At 48.3% G+C, this 12,801-nt stretch overlaps 1 protein-coding gene across 2 annotated transcripts; it reads right to left on the bottom strand.

Moving 5' to 3' along the window:
* Positions 1–60: 60 nt before the first annotated feature.
* On the bottom strand, positions 61–10,966 carry NAPB (NSF attachment protein beta). 2 transcript variants are annotated; one of them, XM_074923400.1, is made up of 11 exons: positions 10,806–10,966; positions 8,216–8,295; positions 7,436–7,552; positions 6,288–6,334; positions 6,087–6,164; positions 5,063–5,118; positions 4,566–4,650; positions 3,724–3,828; positions 3,406–3,474; positions 2,987–3,037; positions 391–2,655 (listed from the first exon to the last, which is right to left on the bottom strand). In XM_074923400.1, exons 1-11 carry the CDS (start codon positions 10,901–10,903, stop codon positions 2,551–2,553), a joined length of 891 nt encoding a protein of 296 aa, XP_074779501.1. In that variant the 5' UTR covers positions 10,904–10,966; the 3' UTR covers positions 391–2,550. The 2 variants fall into 2 exon arrangements, with proteins under 2 accessions (XP_074778652.1, XP_074779501.1); XM_074922551.1 differs by lacking the exon at positions 7,436–7,552 and having other exon boundaries at positions 61–2,655; positions 10,806–10,950.
* Positions 10,967–12,801: the final 1,835 nt, after the last annotated feature.

Genomic DNA, 12,801 nt, shown 5'->3' with positions numbered 1-12,801 from the left:
CCTGCCTTTTGCATTTTCCAGGAAAGAACATTTATCACTACTTACTTTCATGATTTTCACTTTATTAATGTACAGATTCACACAAAACATTATATTCTTGCTAAGGCTTTTCATTAGTAAGTTTTCATAGTACAGAGTGGTGTACTAGGGGGAAAATACAGCAGAGTGGCAGATCGTCACTTTAGAACTGTCACAATTTACCACTGATACACTGGAGGACATGCTGTAGCCTACTTACACAGAACTAACAGTTGTATTTTAATGATATTACTCCAGAGCACAGTAACAGACCACACAACCCCATGGGTACGGGCTTCTGCTCCACCAGCTCCCTCTGCACCTTGTCACAACTGTGCATAATACTGACAATGGTAAAAGGGAACACCAAAAAAAAAAAAAAAAAGGCATAAAATCTTCACCTCGGTTCTGTGTAATGCTAAGAAAAGTAAACCTCAGTGCCTGTGCATCCCCTTGCTGGGGCTCCAGAGGTGCTAGACACAAGTCCAGGTAAACCTGGAAACAAACAAAACTGGTTCCAACCCCATCCTTTTACCACAGTTCAGTGAGGAGATCAGAGCTGTAGCTCACGCAGTTTAGCTCTAAGAACCCCTACTTACCAGGCTGGCTGCAGCCTAAACTCTGCCTTTTTTCTGCCCAGTGGAGGTGGCACAAGCATGTGAAGGACACCGGTAGAGGAACAGGAGGCCCTCAGAAAAACGGCAGCAGGTCTCTGCTTCTGCCGAGCCAAGGTGTGGACATAGATGAGGACCATGCATTAAATTGAATTTAAAGGACTTCTTTGCCAAGTTTGTGGGAAGGACCGACGTGACACATAGCGGTCTAAGCTAAAGTAATGGTTTTGAGGTTTAGCATGAGCTGTAGCCTTAAAAGCTCATCTGAGAAGTTAAGAAACTGAAGCTGCTTGGAAGAACTTTTACAGTGCACCCACCTTGCCAGGTCTGCACAGCTCACGGGCCTTCTCTATCAAGTTAGGATGCACAGCATAATGTCTGGAAAATAAGTGACCAGTGTGAGATCAATCAGGAAAACACAAAAATAATTTGGCATGTACCAGGAGCATTTTTTGGTCATCTTTTTCATAAGCCAGCGGCAAAGTACCACTTTAACAGAACTAAACCCTTTAGACTCATAAGCCAAACTGTGGTCAACTACAATATCTGTATTAGAAACCAACAGATGAGAAGTACAAAAGCTGGCATTTTGGTTGCCAGAGACTATCACTTCAAGAGAAACAACAGGCAGTTCCCACCAAAGCTGCCTGCTGGGAGGTACCATAATGTTCCTGCTCTCGCCACGGAAGAGGACCCACTTAAAGCAGGTAGTTAATTACTTTTTCATTCTTTGCAGAGAAATACTAAGTGACAACTCCTGCTGACAAACTGCAGAGGCTCCCAAGTCCTTCTCAATATATAGAGATGAAGTAACAAGTAGCTCAATCCTTTAGTTAAACAAAGCACTGCATGGAAGAGCCCTGGTTGCAGACATTTAAAACCACATTTCTAAAATTACTGCAGGAATTTTTAAGTGTCTCTACACCTTTTCAAAGCAAGCTTGATTCAAGTGTCACCCAGACAACTGAAACAAGGTTTCTGTATAACATCAAGTCTCAGTCAGTGCTTTTGCACATCCCAGGAATGAGGTGACTTCGCCAAGAGGTTGGAAATTTAACGGGTACTGCCCGGAGCACACAGAAGATCTGTACTAGAGACAGCAGCGGGAATTCATGTAAATGAAGAGTTAGAAAAATATATTATTACTCAGGTCAAGTCATCTTGGGGTAGGAGGGATGGGATGCACCACAAAATAAAGTGGAAAAATAGATCCAAGAAAATAGAGGAGAACCTTACGTTTTATATTTAGATCTGAAATACAAAATAGACCATTAACTAGGTCTACTCACAACAACTGTCACCAACCTAAGCAGTCCTGTCCCCTAGCATGTAACGCCTTCAGTGCGCGGTCCTTAGGTACGCTGTATTTATATGTGCACACATGTATCTGTATAGGGTGTATACACACACATGCACACGGTATATACAAGTCACAAAGCCTTTCACTAGCACCATTAGAAAAGCTCAATCATTTAAAAAAACAAGATCCAAGTGTCTCTGACAGTGGTCCATTTAGGAACAGAAAATGGTAACAATACAGCAACAGAGCAGAAGCAATTATTTGTACCTTACTGGCACTGACAAAATATTTACATGCTGGAATCAATGGTACTGAGCCTTAAGACAGAACAGTGGGAAAAAACAGCAGTTCCAAGTGCAGACTTTGGATTCATCAGCTAACAAAACCAATAAGGAATTTCTGCCCTCAGAAAGATCTGCCAGTGACACCCAGAGCATCGCTTCTCATCTACCCATGTTGTCACAACAAAGAGCAGGGTACTAAAGAAACACACAAGTCATTGGATCTGTAAGCAACAAAATAAAGCTAGAGATTTTTTATCCGGTATCCTGTAATGGTCCTTGGCTGTAACACAAGAACAGATTACTTAGGCTGCATGCCACAAATACCACACACGATTCACTTCAGATCCCCATCCCCTTCTCCTTGGATTGACTTTTTGATGCGAAGCAACATGGTTGTAAGCCACTGATCCAACCGCGATATTGAATCAAATTCCTTAACCTATTAGGAAAAAAAAAAAAAAAAAAAAAAGACAATTTAAATGGAGACATTAGAAAGCAAACAAGACTGCTGCAAAAGAAGCATTCTGCAGCTCTTAAGTACAGTCTTTTCAAACTTCTACTCTTCCCAGAAAAAAAATAAAATAATCTCTCCTGGGGGTTGTTTTGGGGCAGGATGGTGAAGCAGCAAAACACCCAGTGTTTTGCTCCGCTGGACTCAATCACAGCACTCTTTAACAGCACACACGCACCAAAGATTAAAAAACAAACAAACAAAAAAAAGAACAACCCACCATCCATGAGCACACTTTAGCAAGTTTATGACTACTTACTGCCTCGGTGTATGCCTCACAGTTCTGCTCCTCATGGGCTTCCAGCAGTTTCTAGGAGAACACCATCAAAAATTAGAAAATACTCCGTTACAGCGTGTTCCCACAGAGCCAGCGTGTGGGCACCTCGTACCCAGGAGAGAAGGGACCGGGGCACCCATGTGTCCAGCAGCAGCACCTCCACAACCTATTCAAACCACCCACCGTGAACACAGAAACAGTTTGGGGTTTTTTTAGTCAGCTACAATCGTCATCTTTCTGCTGCAGCCACTTCCACATGCCTGGTACAATGCAAAACAAGTCTGATGTCCTCTAAAACATTCAAATAAATGACCAAACCTATGGCAAGGTGAAAAAGCACAAAGTAAAGCGCCATACGCATTGTCAAGTGTGACTATTATTTTAATACTGGCTTTACTCACTTTCAATAGCTTGCACTCCCGTGAATCTGTGAATGCTGGGAACATTTCTTCGTATTTCTCAAGCGCAAGCTGAAAGACAGCAGACAACCCTTACGCTCGTTTCGCACAAAACTATTTGCTTTTTATTTCAGCTTTTGCCTTCCAGTCCTAAAACCACACCGAGAGCTTGGGAAAGTATTCACAGCAACTCCGATATGATACAGCACTTCAAGCTCCAGTTCATGCAACAGCCACACAAATCCCCAGGCACCCAAGAACGTGTCTCAGCCGGCAAAGGCTGATAAAGAAGGATGCAGAAAGTTTGGGATAACCACTGACCTTTGCGTTCAGCTCATCCACAATGAAGTGGCACAGAGCGGCTTTGAAGAAATACTCTTTCGCACTATACTTCAGTAAAGGATTATCCATTGTGTTTGTTCCAACCTAGGCACAAAATTATTAGTTGGGAAAGAAAACTGCATCATTAAGAACTGAATTAAAAACAGGACAGCTGATTAAAATTACATGCAGCACCACATGGCTGGCTGCAAATGAAGACTGGGATTAAAAAAAAAAGTAAAAAATGTCAGCATCCATACAAAAAGCTCTTGGGAAGCCAGATGGATTTTTAACTCCTCCCAAGGGAAGTCAGAGACCTGCAGGCAGCTGCAAAAGTGCACCCACGCAGCCCGTCCCAGCTGCACCAGTTCAGGGGTGCCACACTGGTACCTCAGTATGTCCTGTCCAATACGGGAGGGGGAAAGCAAGTCGACTTGATGAAAACCTGCTACAGTATTAACCCTCCAGAAGCACAAAAGCAGCACTGGAAGTATTCCCAGGTAAATAACTGTCACAAAGGCAAAGCAATCAAGTTTACAAATTTTGGGGGGAATTTTCTGCCAAACGTATTTGTAAACACCATCAAAAGCGCAATTATACATTTCCTTCTCACTGCTTCGCCCAGCCTTTCTCTAGAAACAATAGAATCTGGGGGAAAAAAATGCCTTTGGTAAGTTAAAGCAGCTTATAAAAGCAAAGAAACAAACCATATCTTGTAAAGGCATAATCGGCCCTGAAGTAAGTAAGATTCTAGGCTGCGGGAATTTTGTGAGACCAACACACTGACCTGCTTTTCGTTTTCAAGAAATGTCTGCCCCATCGGACAAAGCACACACCCTCACCTGCTCATAGATCTCTATCGCCTTCTGGTACTGCTCCAGCTGCGCGGCGTAGGCAGCCACCTTCAGCAGACACTTGTTGGCTGAGCTAAAATCAATAGTGTTCAAGTAAGCAATTGTGTCCTGGGTAAAAACAAATCCAAGCACTGCCTGTACTACTCAGTGTACATAAGAGCGGGATCCAAAAGCTGCAAATCAGGGAAATTTTTTTTTTAAGACCCAGAATTCAAACACACAGAAAGGCATGAAGACCTTTCGCTCAGCACGGACCTGGTGTCAAACACCCTTCAATCCCTCCGTGCTTTCTCCGCACCCAAAACAGGCGCCCCAAACCAGACAAGCCTGCGTGCAGCAGGAGAACCTTAAACAGAAATCCGAGGAGGACTTGAGCATCCCACCACGGGACATTTTAGAAGAGGCTGGCATGCAAGCACATGGGCCAACTAAGACAAATCCCTGTCTCCAGCCCTTGTTGTAACCCTCTTGCAAAGACCACTTGCCTGTTAGACTCCTCTCCTTTGTAATAGTCTGCAGCCTGCTCGTAGTGTGCAATTGCCTGGGGACAGAAACACCATGCTTCAATGCCACTTCAGAAGTACAATTTTTGGTCAGACAGGCGTACAGCAACCACGTTCATAAAAGCTTTCCCATTCTGTGCACAAAGGGAGGCAGCTTCTGCTGAAGCGAGGTGCTGCCACGCATTCTCCACACATTCAAAACAAGAGGCTGCCCTTGGGAATCTGACTGTGACCATGTTAAGTGTCCCAAACTCCAATGCAAGTTTAATTACTCTTGAGGTAATGGCTAGAAACAATTATAATCACAGTATGACAAGGTTTCTGCTGGATTTGCCACAATAGAATAAACTGCAACAGCCCTGACATAGCAGGGCTTGATTTAAGTGGGGCTACACAACACTGAAGTCACTAACAGAGACAGATGGGAGCCAACAAAGTGGAGCTGAGGAAGCAAATGATTGTCTAGAAAATAGTATCTAGCAACCATTACATTTGTGTTCTGCAGACTTCAAGCAGAAGCTTTGCAGCCAGCTGATCTGATGCAGGATTCTGCTCAGGGCCCTCAGTTTATGGGAACAAGAGAGGGTCAGCGCTGAACCGCGAACTAAAAATAGCAGCTGCCTCCTTTGGGTGCATCAGGAAAGAGCCGCAGAATTGCCCCACAACTTTCCCAAAGTGCTTTTCAGACGTGAAGCACCACTTCAGTCAGGGTTTCTCACCTGGGCATTTCTGCCAGCCCTGTCATGCTGCCGCTCAGCAGAGGGGCACACAGAAGAGTGTGCAAGACTGCCCAGCAAGAGCCACGCTGGGAAAAATCATCGGTCACCCCATTAACGCTAACTTCAAGTTAAGGCGACGTGCACTGACATAAAGCAGTCCGGTGCTGGATGGGAAGTGGGTTTTATCGGCCGCGATGAGCTCAGCGCTGCTCTGGCTGGGGAAGGAAATGCAGCCACCGCCGCAGTAGCACCTACAGCACAGCACCAGCAGTGCCTGGCATCTTTACCTTTTCGATATCTACCAGCTCAGCCTCGTAGATCTCCGCAATGGTGATGTGGTGCTTGGCAGCAATAGTGAATCGCCCCTAGAGAAGGCAGAGGTTGCACGTGAGATGGGGGCTCCCCCTCCGCCCAGCACATGCAGCATTTACCAAGCTGCAGCTCTTAACAAGCACACTGGCTTGCAAGCTGCCCGTGCAGCTTCTTACCATGTCAGTGTAGATATCAATAGCTGCATTTAAGCAGTTGATGGCCTCTGCAGCATGAGTGTTCAGGAAAAACAACAGTCAGCCAGCGTGTCAGATTTCCCAGCCCAAGACCTCCCCCCTCCAAAAAATCAGAACTCAGGAACATTACTCTTCATCAGAGCGCACACCAGCTTCTCAAATAACAATCTACTCACACAGTTATGTATAGCTGGAACAACAGACATAACATTTTCAACCCCTAAGACCTACGGATGTAATGTCCCCAGTATTTTTGCACCTGCAGATGAATCCAGATTCACCCAGTCCAAACACCCCATCCCACCAACAACCCGCTGCTTCGCCTGGGAAAAAACTCCAATGATGAAACGTAACAGTCAAAAATTAGGAGGGCCAAACAACTCAAACACTGGGTTTGTCAGGCTGTGTCCTCAAACAGAGCAAAATTCCAATGTTATGAACATGCAAGGTCTGCCATTTTCTAGGAAATTTGGGTGGTTTACAATTATAAAACAGTATTATCTCTGAGTTAAGTTTCTTCACTCCCCTGGACAAGAAAGCATGGGTAATACTGATGGGTTGGCTAGTGTGTTTCCAAACAGCCAGGGTATGGGGAATCAAAGGTCTTCCAGAAAACCACAACCATGCTCTTTACAACCAGATTTAAAGAATCTAGATCCTTTATCCTCATTCCATCAAAGGCCAGTCCATTTTCCCCCCACCTCACCTCTACCCCAGGGAAACCCCTGGGAATGGACTAGAGCTAAGGGCAGGGGTCCCCACTGTGATCCAAACCCAAGATCTGCCTTAAGCATTCCTTACAAAGTACTTCTGCAAAGCCAAGCTAAACCAGGAAGGACACTACTGAGAGAAAGTGCTTCAAAGCCAACACATTGCATGTGAGCCAAAGTGCCAGGGATCACCTAGAGATGACCCCCCTACACGTGTCGATTCACACCAAGACAACACAGACTAGCTCACATCATCCAAAAGGCTATTCTGGAGAAGCAGACAAGCCAGCGTTATTATGGCTTTTAAGTAGCCTGCACTGAGGATCCACAGCCCTGAGGAGCCAGTGACTACTGAAAGCCTCAGCATGCCACCTCCTCTGCCACTTTGCAAGACACAGTCCCAGATTTTGCTCCCCTTACCTTGTGGGTCTGCTTTTTTGTAGGCGTTCCCGGCATCCACGAAGCTGGTGGCTGAGTCGTGTTTGCTCTGCAGCTGCATGTGCAGCTTGGCCGCCTGACAAAACGCGTTTCCTGCGGCTGGGAGAGAAGCGCACACCGACCCCATGTACCCCTCCAACCCAGCAACGAGCAGGGTCCCCACAAAGTGGCAAAGTACGCATCGCTTCCCAGGCCCCACAGAGGTCAAGAGATGCAAACCCCCTAAACTGTCTGTGTCCAGGTGCTGCTCGTTTGCCGGGGGTCGAGCCTGGTCCCACAGGGAGCAGCAGGGACATCCCACACACGCTCACTCTTGGCCATGCGGGTTCATCCTCGCTGCTGGCTGCGCCCCGCAGCTACCGCATCAGCAAGGGGGATCCCTTGGACCTCAAAATCCACTGAATTTGACACCCCACCCCAAAGGTATTTCCTTGCTGAAGAGCAAACCCAGAGCAGTGCTCCTTCAGCAGGCTCCTCCACAGAATTACAAGCTTTCAGTCTAAAATGGTAAACGGCACCCCAGCTCATTTAGCACCAGGAACATTCAGGTCACCCCCCTTTTCCCACCCTCTCAATATTGAAAACATCGCAGGGCCGGGCAAAGCAGAGAAAACTGCATCGCCATAGGGACCATCCCCATGGAAACAGCCTGGGATGTAAAACTCCACTGCAATAATTTGCAGGAAGATGCTCGGGTACCCGTGGGTCACATCAGCAACCCTCTACGCAGCCCCCCGCTCCCCAACTGGGGCCTGTACTCACCGCTCCAGTTTTTGGCGATCTTGAACATGTTGGCAGCCCTGGTGTACATTTCGCAGGCTTCCTCCACCCTGGTGTTGCCCCTGAAATGCAGCGAGAGAGCCCCTGATGTGACACTGGAACGAATCGGGGGCTGAGAGCTGAAATAAGGCTTGGGGTGTTGTAATCCCATGTGCTCAGGCAACGTGGTCCCTCCGGGCTTGATGAGGCTGATATCTCTAATTTTGAAACATGGGGTGAGAATCATGCTGCTCACAGAGGGGAAAGCTGGATTTGGGGGACTGGCAGCCCCACACAGTGAAGGTGGGGAGAAATTCAGTTAGTGCCTCACAGAATCCCCTAAGTCCTGCTGTGAACAGGGAGCTGGCAGGCACCCAGTAAGCAATCCCTTGCTAGAAGGGGGAGGCAGAGTTTTTCACTGCATAAGGCAGGGACAAGAAAGCAGACAAAACCCACTCCTGAAATGGCAGCTCAGAGTTTTTGCACCTTCCTTAAGAGTCTGGAGCAAGCCCCCACCTGCTCCTTGACTTCAGTCCCTCCTTTCTGGGCAGGAGCAGCTGGGCTTGTAAGAGTCTCACAAGACACTCAGCAAAAACACCTGCAAAAAGCAAACTCTAGGACATGACAAACTACTGTATAATTTAGAAAACATAAAGCAAATCAAAAATTAAGAGATGCTAGACAACTCAACGCAAGCCTAACTGATGAGGTTTAGGTAGCATAACTGGGGTCCCTGTACCAGATGATTAATTTATCTTAAATATTTTTGTTCATGAAATGCAGATTTCTTCATGGATTTACTCCCACAAGCTCCGTACTGCCCTCTGCAGCACACGGTTGTGTTGACCCCGGAAAGGGCTGCAGCGCAGGAGGTGACAACATTTATTACTGCCATTTTTTTTTCCCTTCCTTCTTCTGGCAGACAAGCACGTTCCATTTCTAAGCACAGGTGCGTTTTTTTGACCACTCCTTACCCTTGAAAGCCACCTTTTGCACGCACTAAAGCCAAAGGAGGTGGAGCAAGGTAATGCTATACCCTGCAAGGCATCCAAACCCAAGTGGTTTTCATCTTTTTAGTCTCAAAAAAATAAAAAAGAAAAGCACTTGTGCGAGCAAATGGAGCTCTTCAGGAAAAAGCCCAGCTGTCGATAATACTTTTGGCCAGGCACTCAGCGGCCTGGGCACACTGTTTCACCAGGGGGATGCCAAGAGCAAAGTCACTCACCACCTTTTCTTCCATTTTAAAAGTGATTTTTTTTTTGCATCTATTTTTAGCCCAAGAAAATGAGAAATTTGCTTCTCAAAATCCCTGCCGGTTTACTCAAAGGATTTTTGGCAATTTGCTGACCAGATTATGCCCCTGGAGCACACCCTGTCCGATTAATCTGCTGGAGGCCAGGGAGGAATTTATTTTTAAAACTTCTGCTTTTAGGGCTGCAGGTGCTAGATTTTTCCAGGCTATTTAGAATGCTCTATGGGAGCATCACACTGTAAATGCTCTTTTCCTAAAATAATTTTTTTTTAAAAAAAGCCAAGATTGAGCCAAACCAGCCAGTTTTTCAAAACGCTTCCAGCCACAGATCTTGCACCCCCAGGACTATCTACTTTTGAACAAAAAGACCCAGTGAAAAGGAAGCTCTTAACATTTTCCGGGGGTATCGCTCCCCCCTAGCAACCCCATCCCTCCAGAGAATCTGTGCCCCACGACAAGGGCTCAGTGCTGCGGCTCCCTTGGCCAGAAAATCATCCGTAAAACCCCCGAGGCTGGTCCAAACGCTTCCCCAGAGCTGCAAAAAGCCTCAAGAAGGCTTTAAGCCTCACCCTGACACTGTTCGCAGCAGCCCCGAGCAGAGTCCTTGGGTGCTGCTGCTGCCCAGCAGGGTGAGGATGCTCCCCGGGATAAGGGGAGAGGCCTGGGTGAACCCCGACAACGCCACGGCTGCAAGAGGATTATCAGCGGTGAGTCCCCACCGGGTTAAAGCTGGGATGAGCGCAGCCGCCGTGGAGCCAGACCTGGGGACACCCCCCTCACGGCGGGTTGACCGGGGGGGGGGGGGGGGAGGAGGGCAACGCCATACCCAGGCTGTCGCTCGGAGCTGCAAAGGCCGAGCGGGCTGTCACACCGCTGTGCCCATGGTCAGCTGCGGGAGAGGCAGCGCGGGGGGGGCACGGTGCGGGAAAGGGGGCTGCTGGAGCACTGCCAGCCGGGATCGTCCCTGCCATGCTGGGGGGCGGGGGGGGGGGGGGGGGGCTGTGTCCTCTCTCCCCCACACCATCTCCTCATACACCCCCCCACGCTGCAGATGCTAGGGGAGACCCTCACCCAAACTAGAGGGGCGGCACAGCACCCAGGCGGAGCGGCGAGAGCAGGGGCTGCCTCCCTGCAGGCACCCACACACAGGGCCCCGCTCCTCCCAAACACACGCACCCCCCCTTTTTGCAACCCCTCCCTTCGCACACCTTGCACGTCCCCCATTTGGCACGCCGCCCACCCCCCCTCTGCACGCTCCGCTTGCACACACACAGCCGGCACCCCCCCTCTATAATCCGGGCACCCCCCTTTGCAGCTCGGTCACACACCCCCGCCGCTCACCCGAAGAGCCCCCGCAGGAAGGAGTGGGAGCCCTTCACTCGCTTCTCGGCCTCCGCCATCAGCTGTACGGCCTCCCGCTCCTTGCCCGTGCTGTCCATCGCGGCGGGCCTCCTTCGGCCTCCTCCTCCTCTTCCTCCGCCGGCGCTGCACCGGCGGGTGCGCGCACGGGGAGGGCGGGGACGGGGCGGGCGCGTCCCGCCGGCTGTGTCACGCTGCACAGAGTCACAGCGTCAGAATCACAGAATCATCAAGGTTGGAAAAGCCCTTGAAGATCATCCAGTCCAACCATTAACCTCACACTGGCCGTTCCCAACTCCACCATATCCCTCAGCCCTGAGTCAACCCGACTCCTAAACCCCTCCAGGGATGGGGACTCCACCACCTCCCTGGGCAGCCCATTCCAACGCCCAACAGCCCCTTCTGGACAGAAATACTTCCTAATATCTGGTCTAAGATTTGTGCTGCACGACGGTGCACGTCACACCCCCCAGCTTCCCCCCACAGGGGAGGAAAGCGAGCACCCCTGGGCAGGGTTTTCCCCTCCAGTGTTTTGGAAGCAGCAGCATCAACCTGCAGATCCATGTTTTGCGCCCTGGAGCAAGGCGGTGTGAAGGCCTATAAACTCTCAGGGCTCTTCCGCAGCTTCTTTCCAAGAGATCACCCCCTCAGCTGCGCATACAGCTGCAGTCAGCATCTGTGCCTTCACAACAAGGGGGGCTGTGCAAGAGGGTGAAACTTGTGCAGCTGTGCCACCCCAGAAGCATCTGTAACTCCCAGAATTACAAAAGTAATTTCTAAAGGTAGTCATTCACAACCTTCCTAAAAATAGTGTCCCTGTTAGGACATCAGCCAGCACTGGGATGGGAGCACTTAAAACAGGAGGAAATCTGAGCATGATCCAGCTCCGACATTTTATTAGACAGACATCCAGGAGCAGCATGCATTGCTAATGCTCGGATCTTTGTCAGGATCAATCCTTATCACTCCACAGCAAAAGCACTCCCCCACTTCCATGTTACCTGCACATGCGGAGCATGCCAGAAAGAAGAAAAAGTTAATTTATCCCAACCTGAAGGTTCAGGGGTTTATTTTAGCTCTGATTCTGCTTTTATTTACATTACCCTCTGAACTTCCACAGAGTTACTTCAACTTTAACACAGGAGGCAGAGCTGAAACAAAGAAATTCACTCCACAGTAAAGTTTTTTTACTGTTAGGCAGGTATTCTTTATCAGCAGCGCTGGGATCACCCTGGGGAGTCTCCACCATAAGGGCTCCCAAGAACTAGTAAGGGACATCAGTTTACATATTCATTAGATTTCCTTGAAAGGGGTGTCTTATGATAATGAGTTCCCAGGATTCATTTACACAGTCCGAGCATGGGTAGTGAAAATAGGGTGAGGGTCTTCAGTGGTCAGTGGAAGAAGCACGTAGTCGTCTTCACTGTGTTCGCTGGCTGACCTTCTTTCCAGAGCATGCGCTGTGAAGTAAAGTCCAGATGCCTCCTTCCTAAATCAGCAGAATCATCCTCCCTATAATAGGGCCTCTGTGTCTCTTTGTTTGAGCACCCCCTTATCTTAGTTTTCCCATCCTAGGAGTTGCCCAAGTGTCCACTGAAGGCCTTGAGACTGCTGTCAGTGATTTACATAAGGAGCCTAACAAGCGTTTTAATCTTACCTAAACAAAGAGACCTAAGGAAACAGTTGAGGAGTCAGGAGTCCTTGAGAAACAAATGAAGCAAAGCACAAGCAAAGCTTTCGTACATCACATGACAGTTTAGTCTTAATAATTGTCAGATATTCATTTGTTTGAGCCATTTCATTTCTGTCCTTTCAGAACAGAAGTTTATGCTCCTGGGAGAAGGTTGCCATTTCCGGTGTCTATTCTGTATTAAGTGAAAGTATACAGTAAAAGTCAGAACAAGCAGAAAACATGACTGTTTTCTATCTCATTTGCATTTGTGTCCTGCCCCCCCAGTTATCTGAGCACACTGATAAG

This window comes from Athene noctua, chromosome 1 (assembly GCF_965140245.1).
Source record: "Athene noctua chromosome 1, bAthNoc1.hap1.1, whole genome shotgun sequence".
In the NCBI taxonomy this organism is placed as follows: domain Eukaryota; kingdom Metazoa; phylum Chordata; class Aves; order Strigiformes; family Strigidae; genus Athene; species Athene noctua.
The sequence above is the reverse complement of the archived record's forward strand: the minus strand, read 5'-3'. Positions and strand labels throughout refer to the sequence as shown.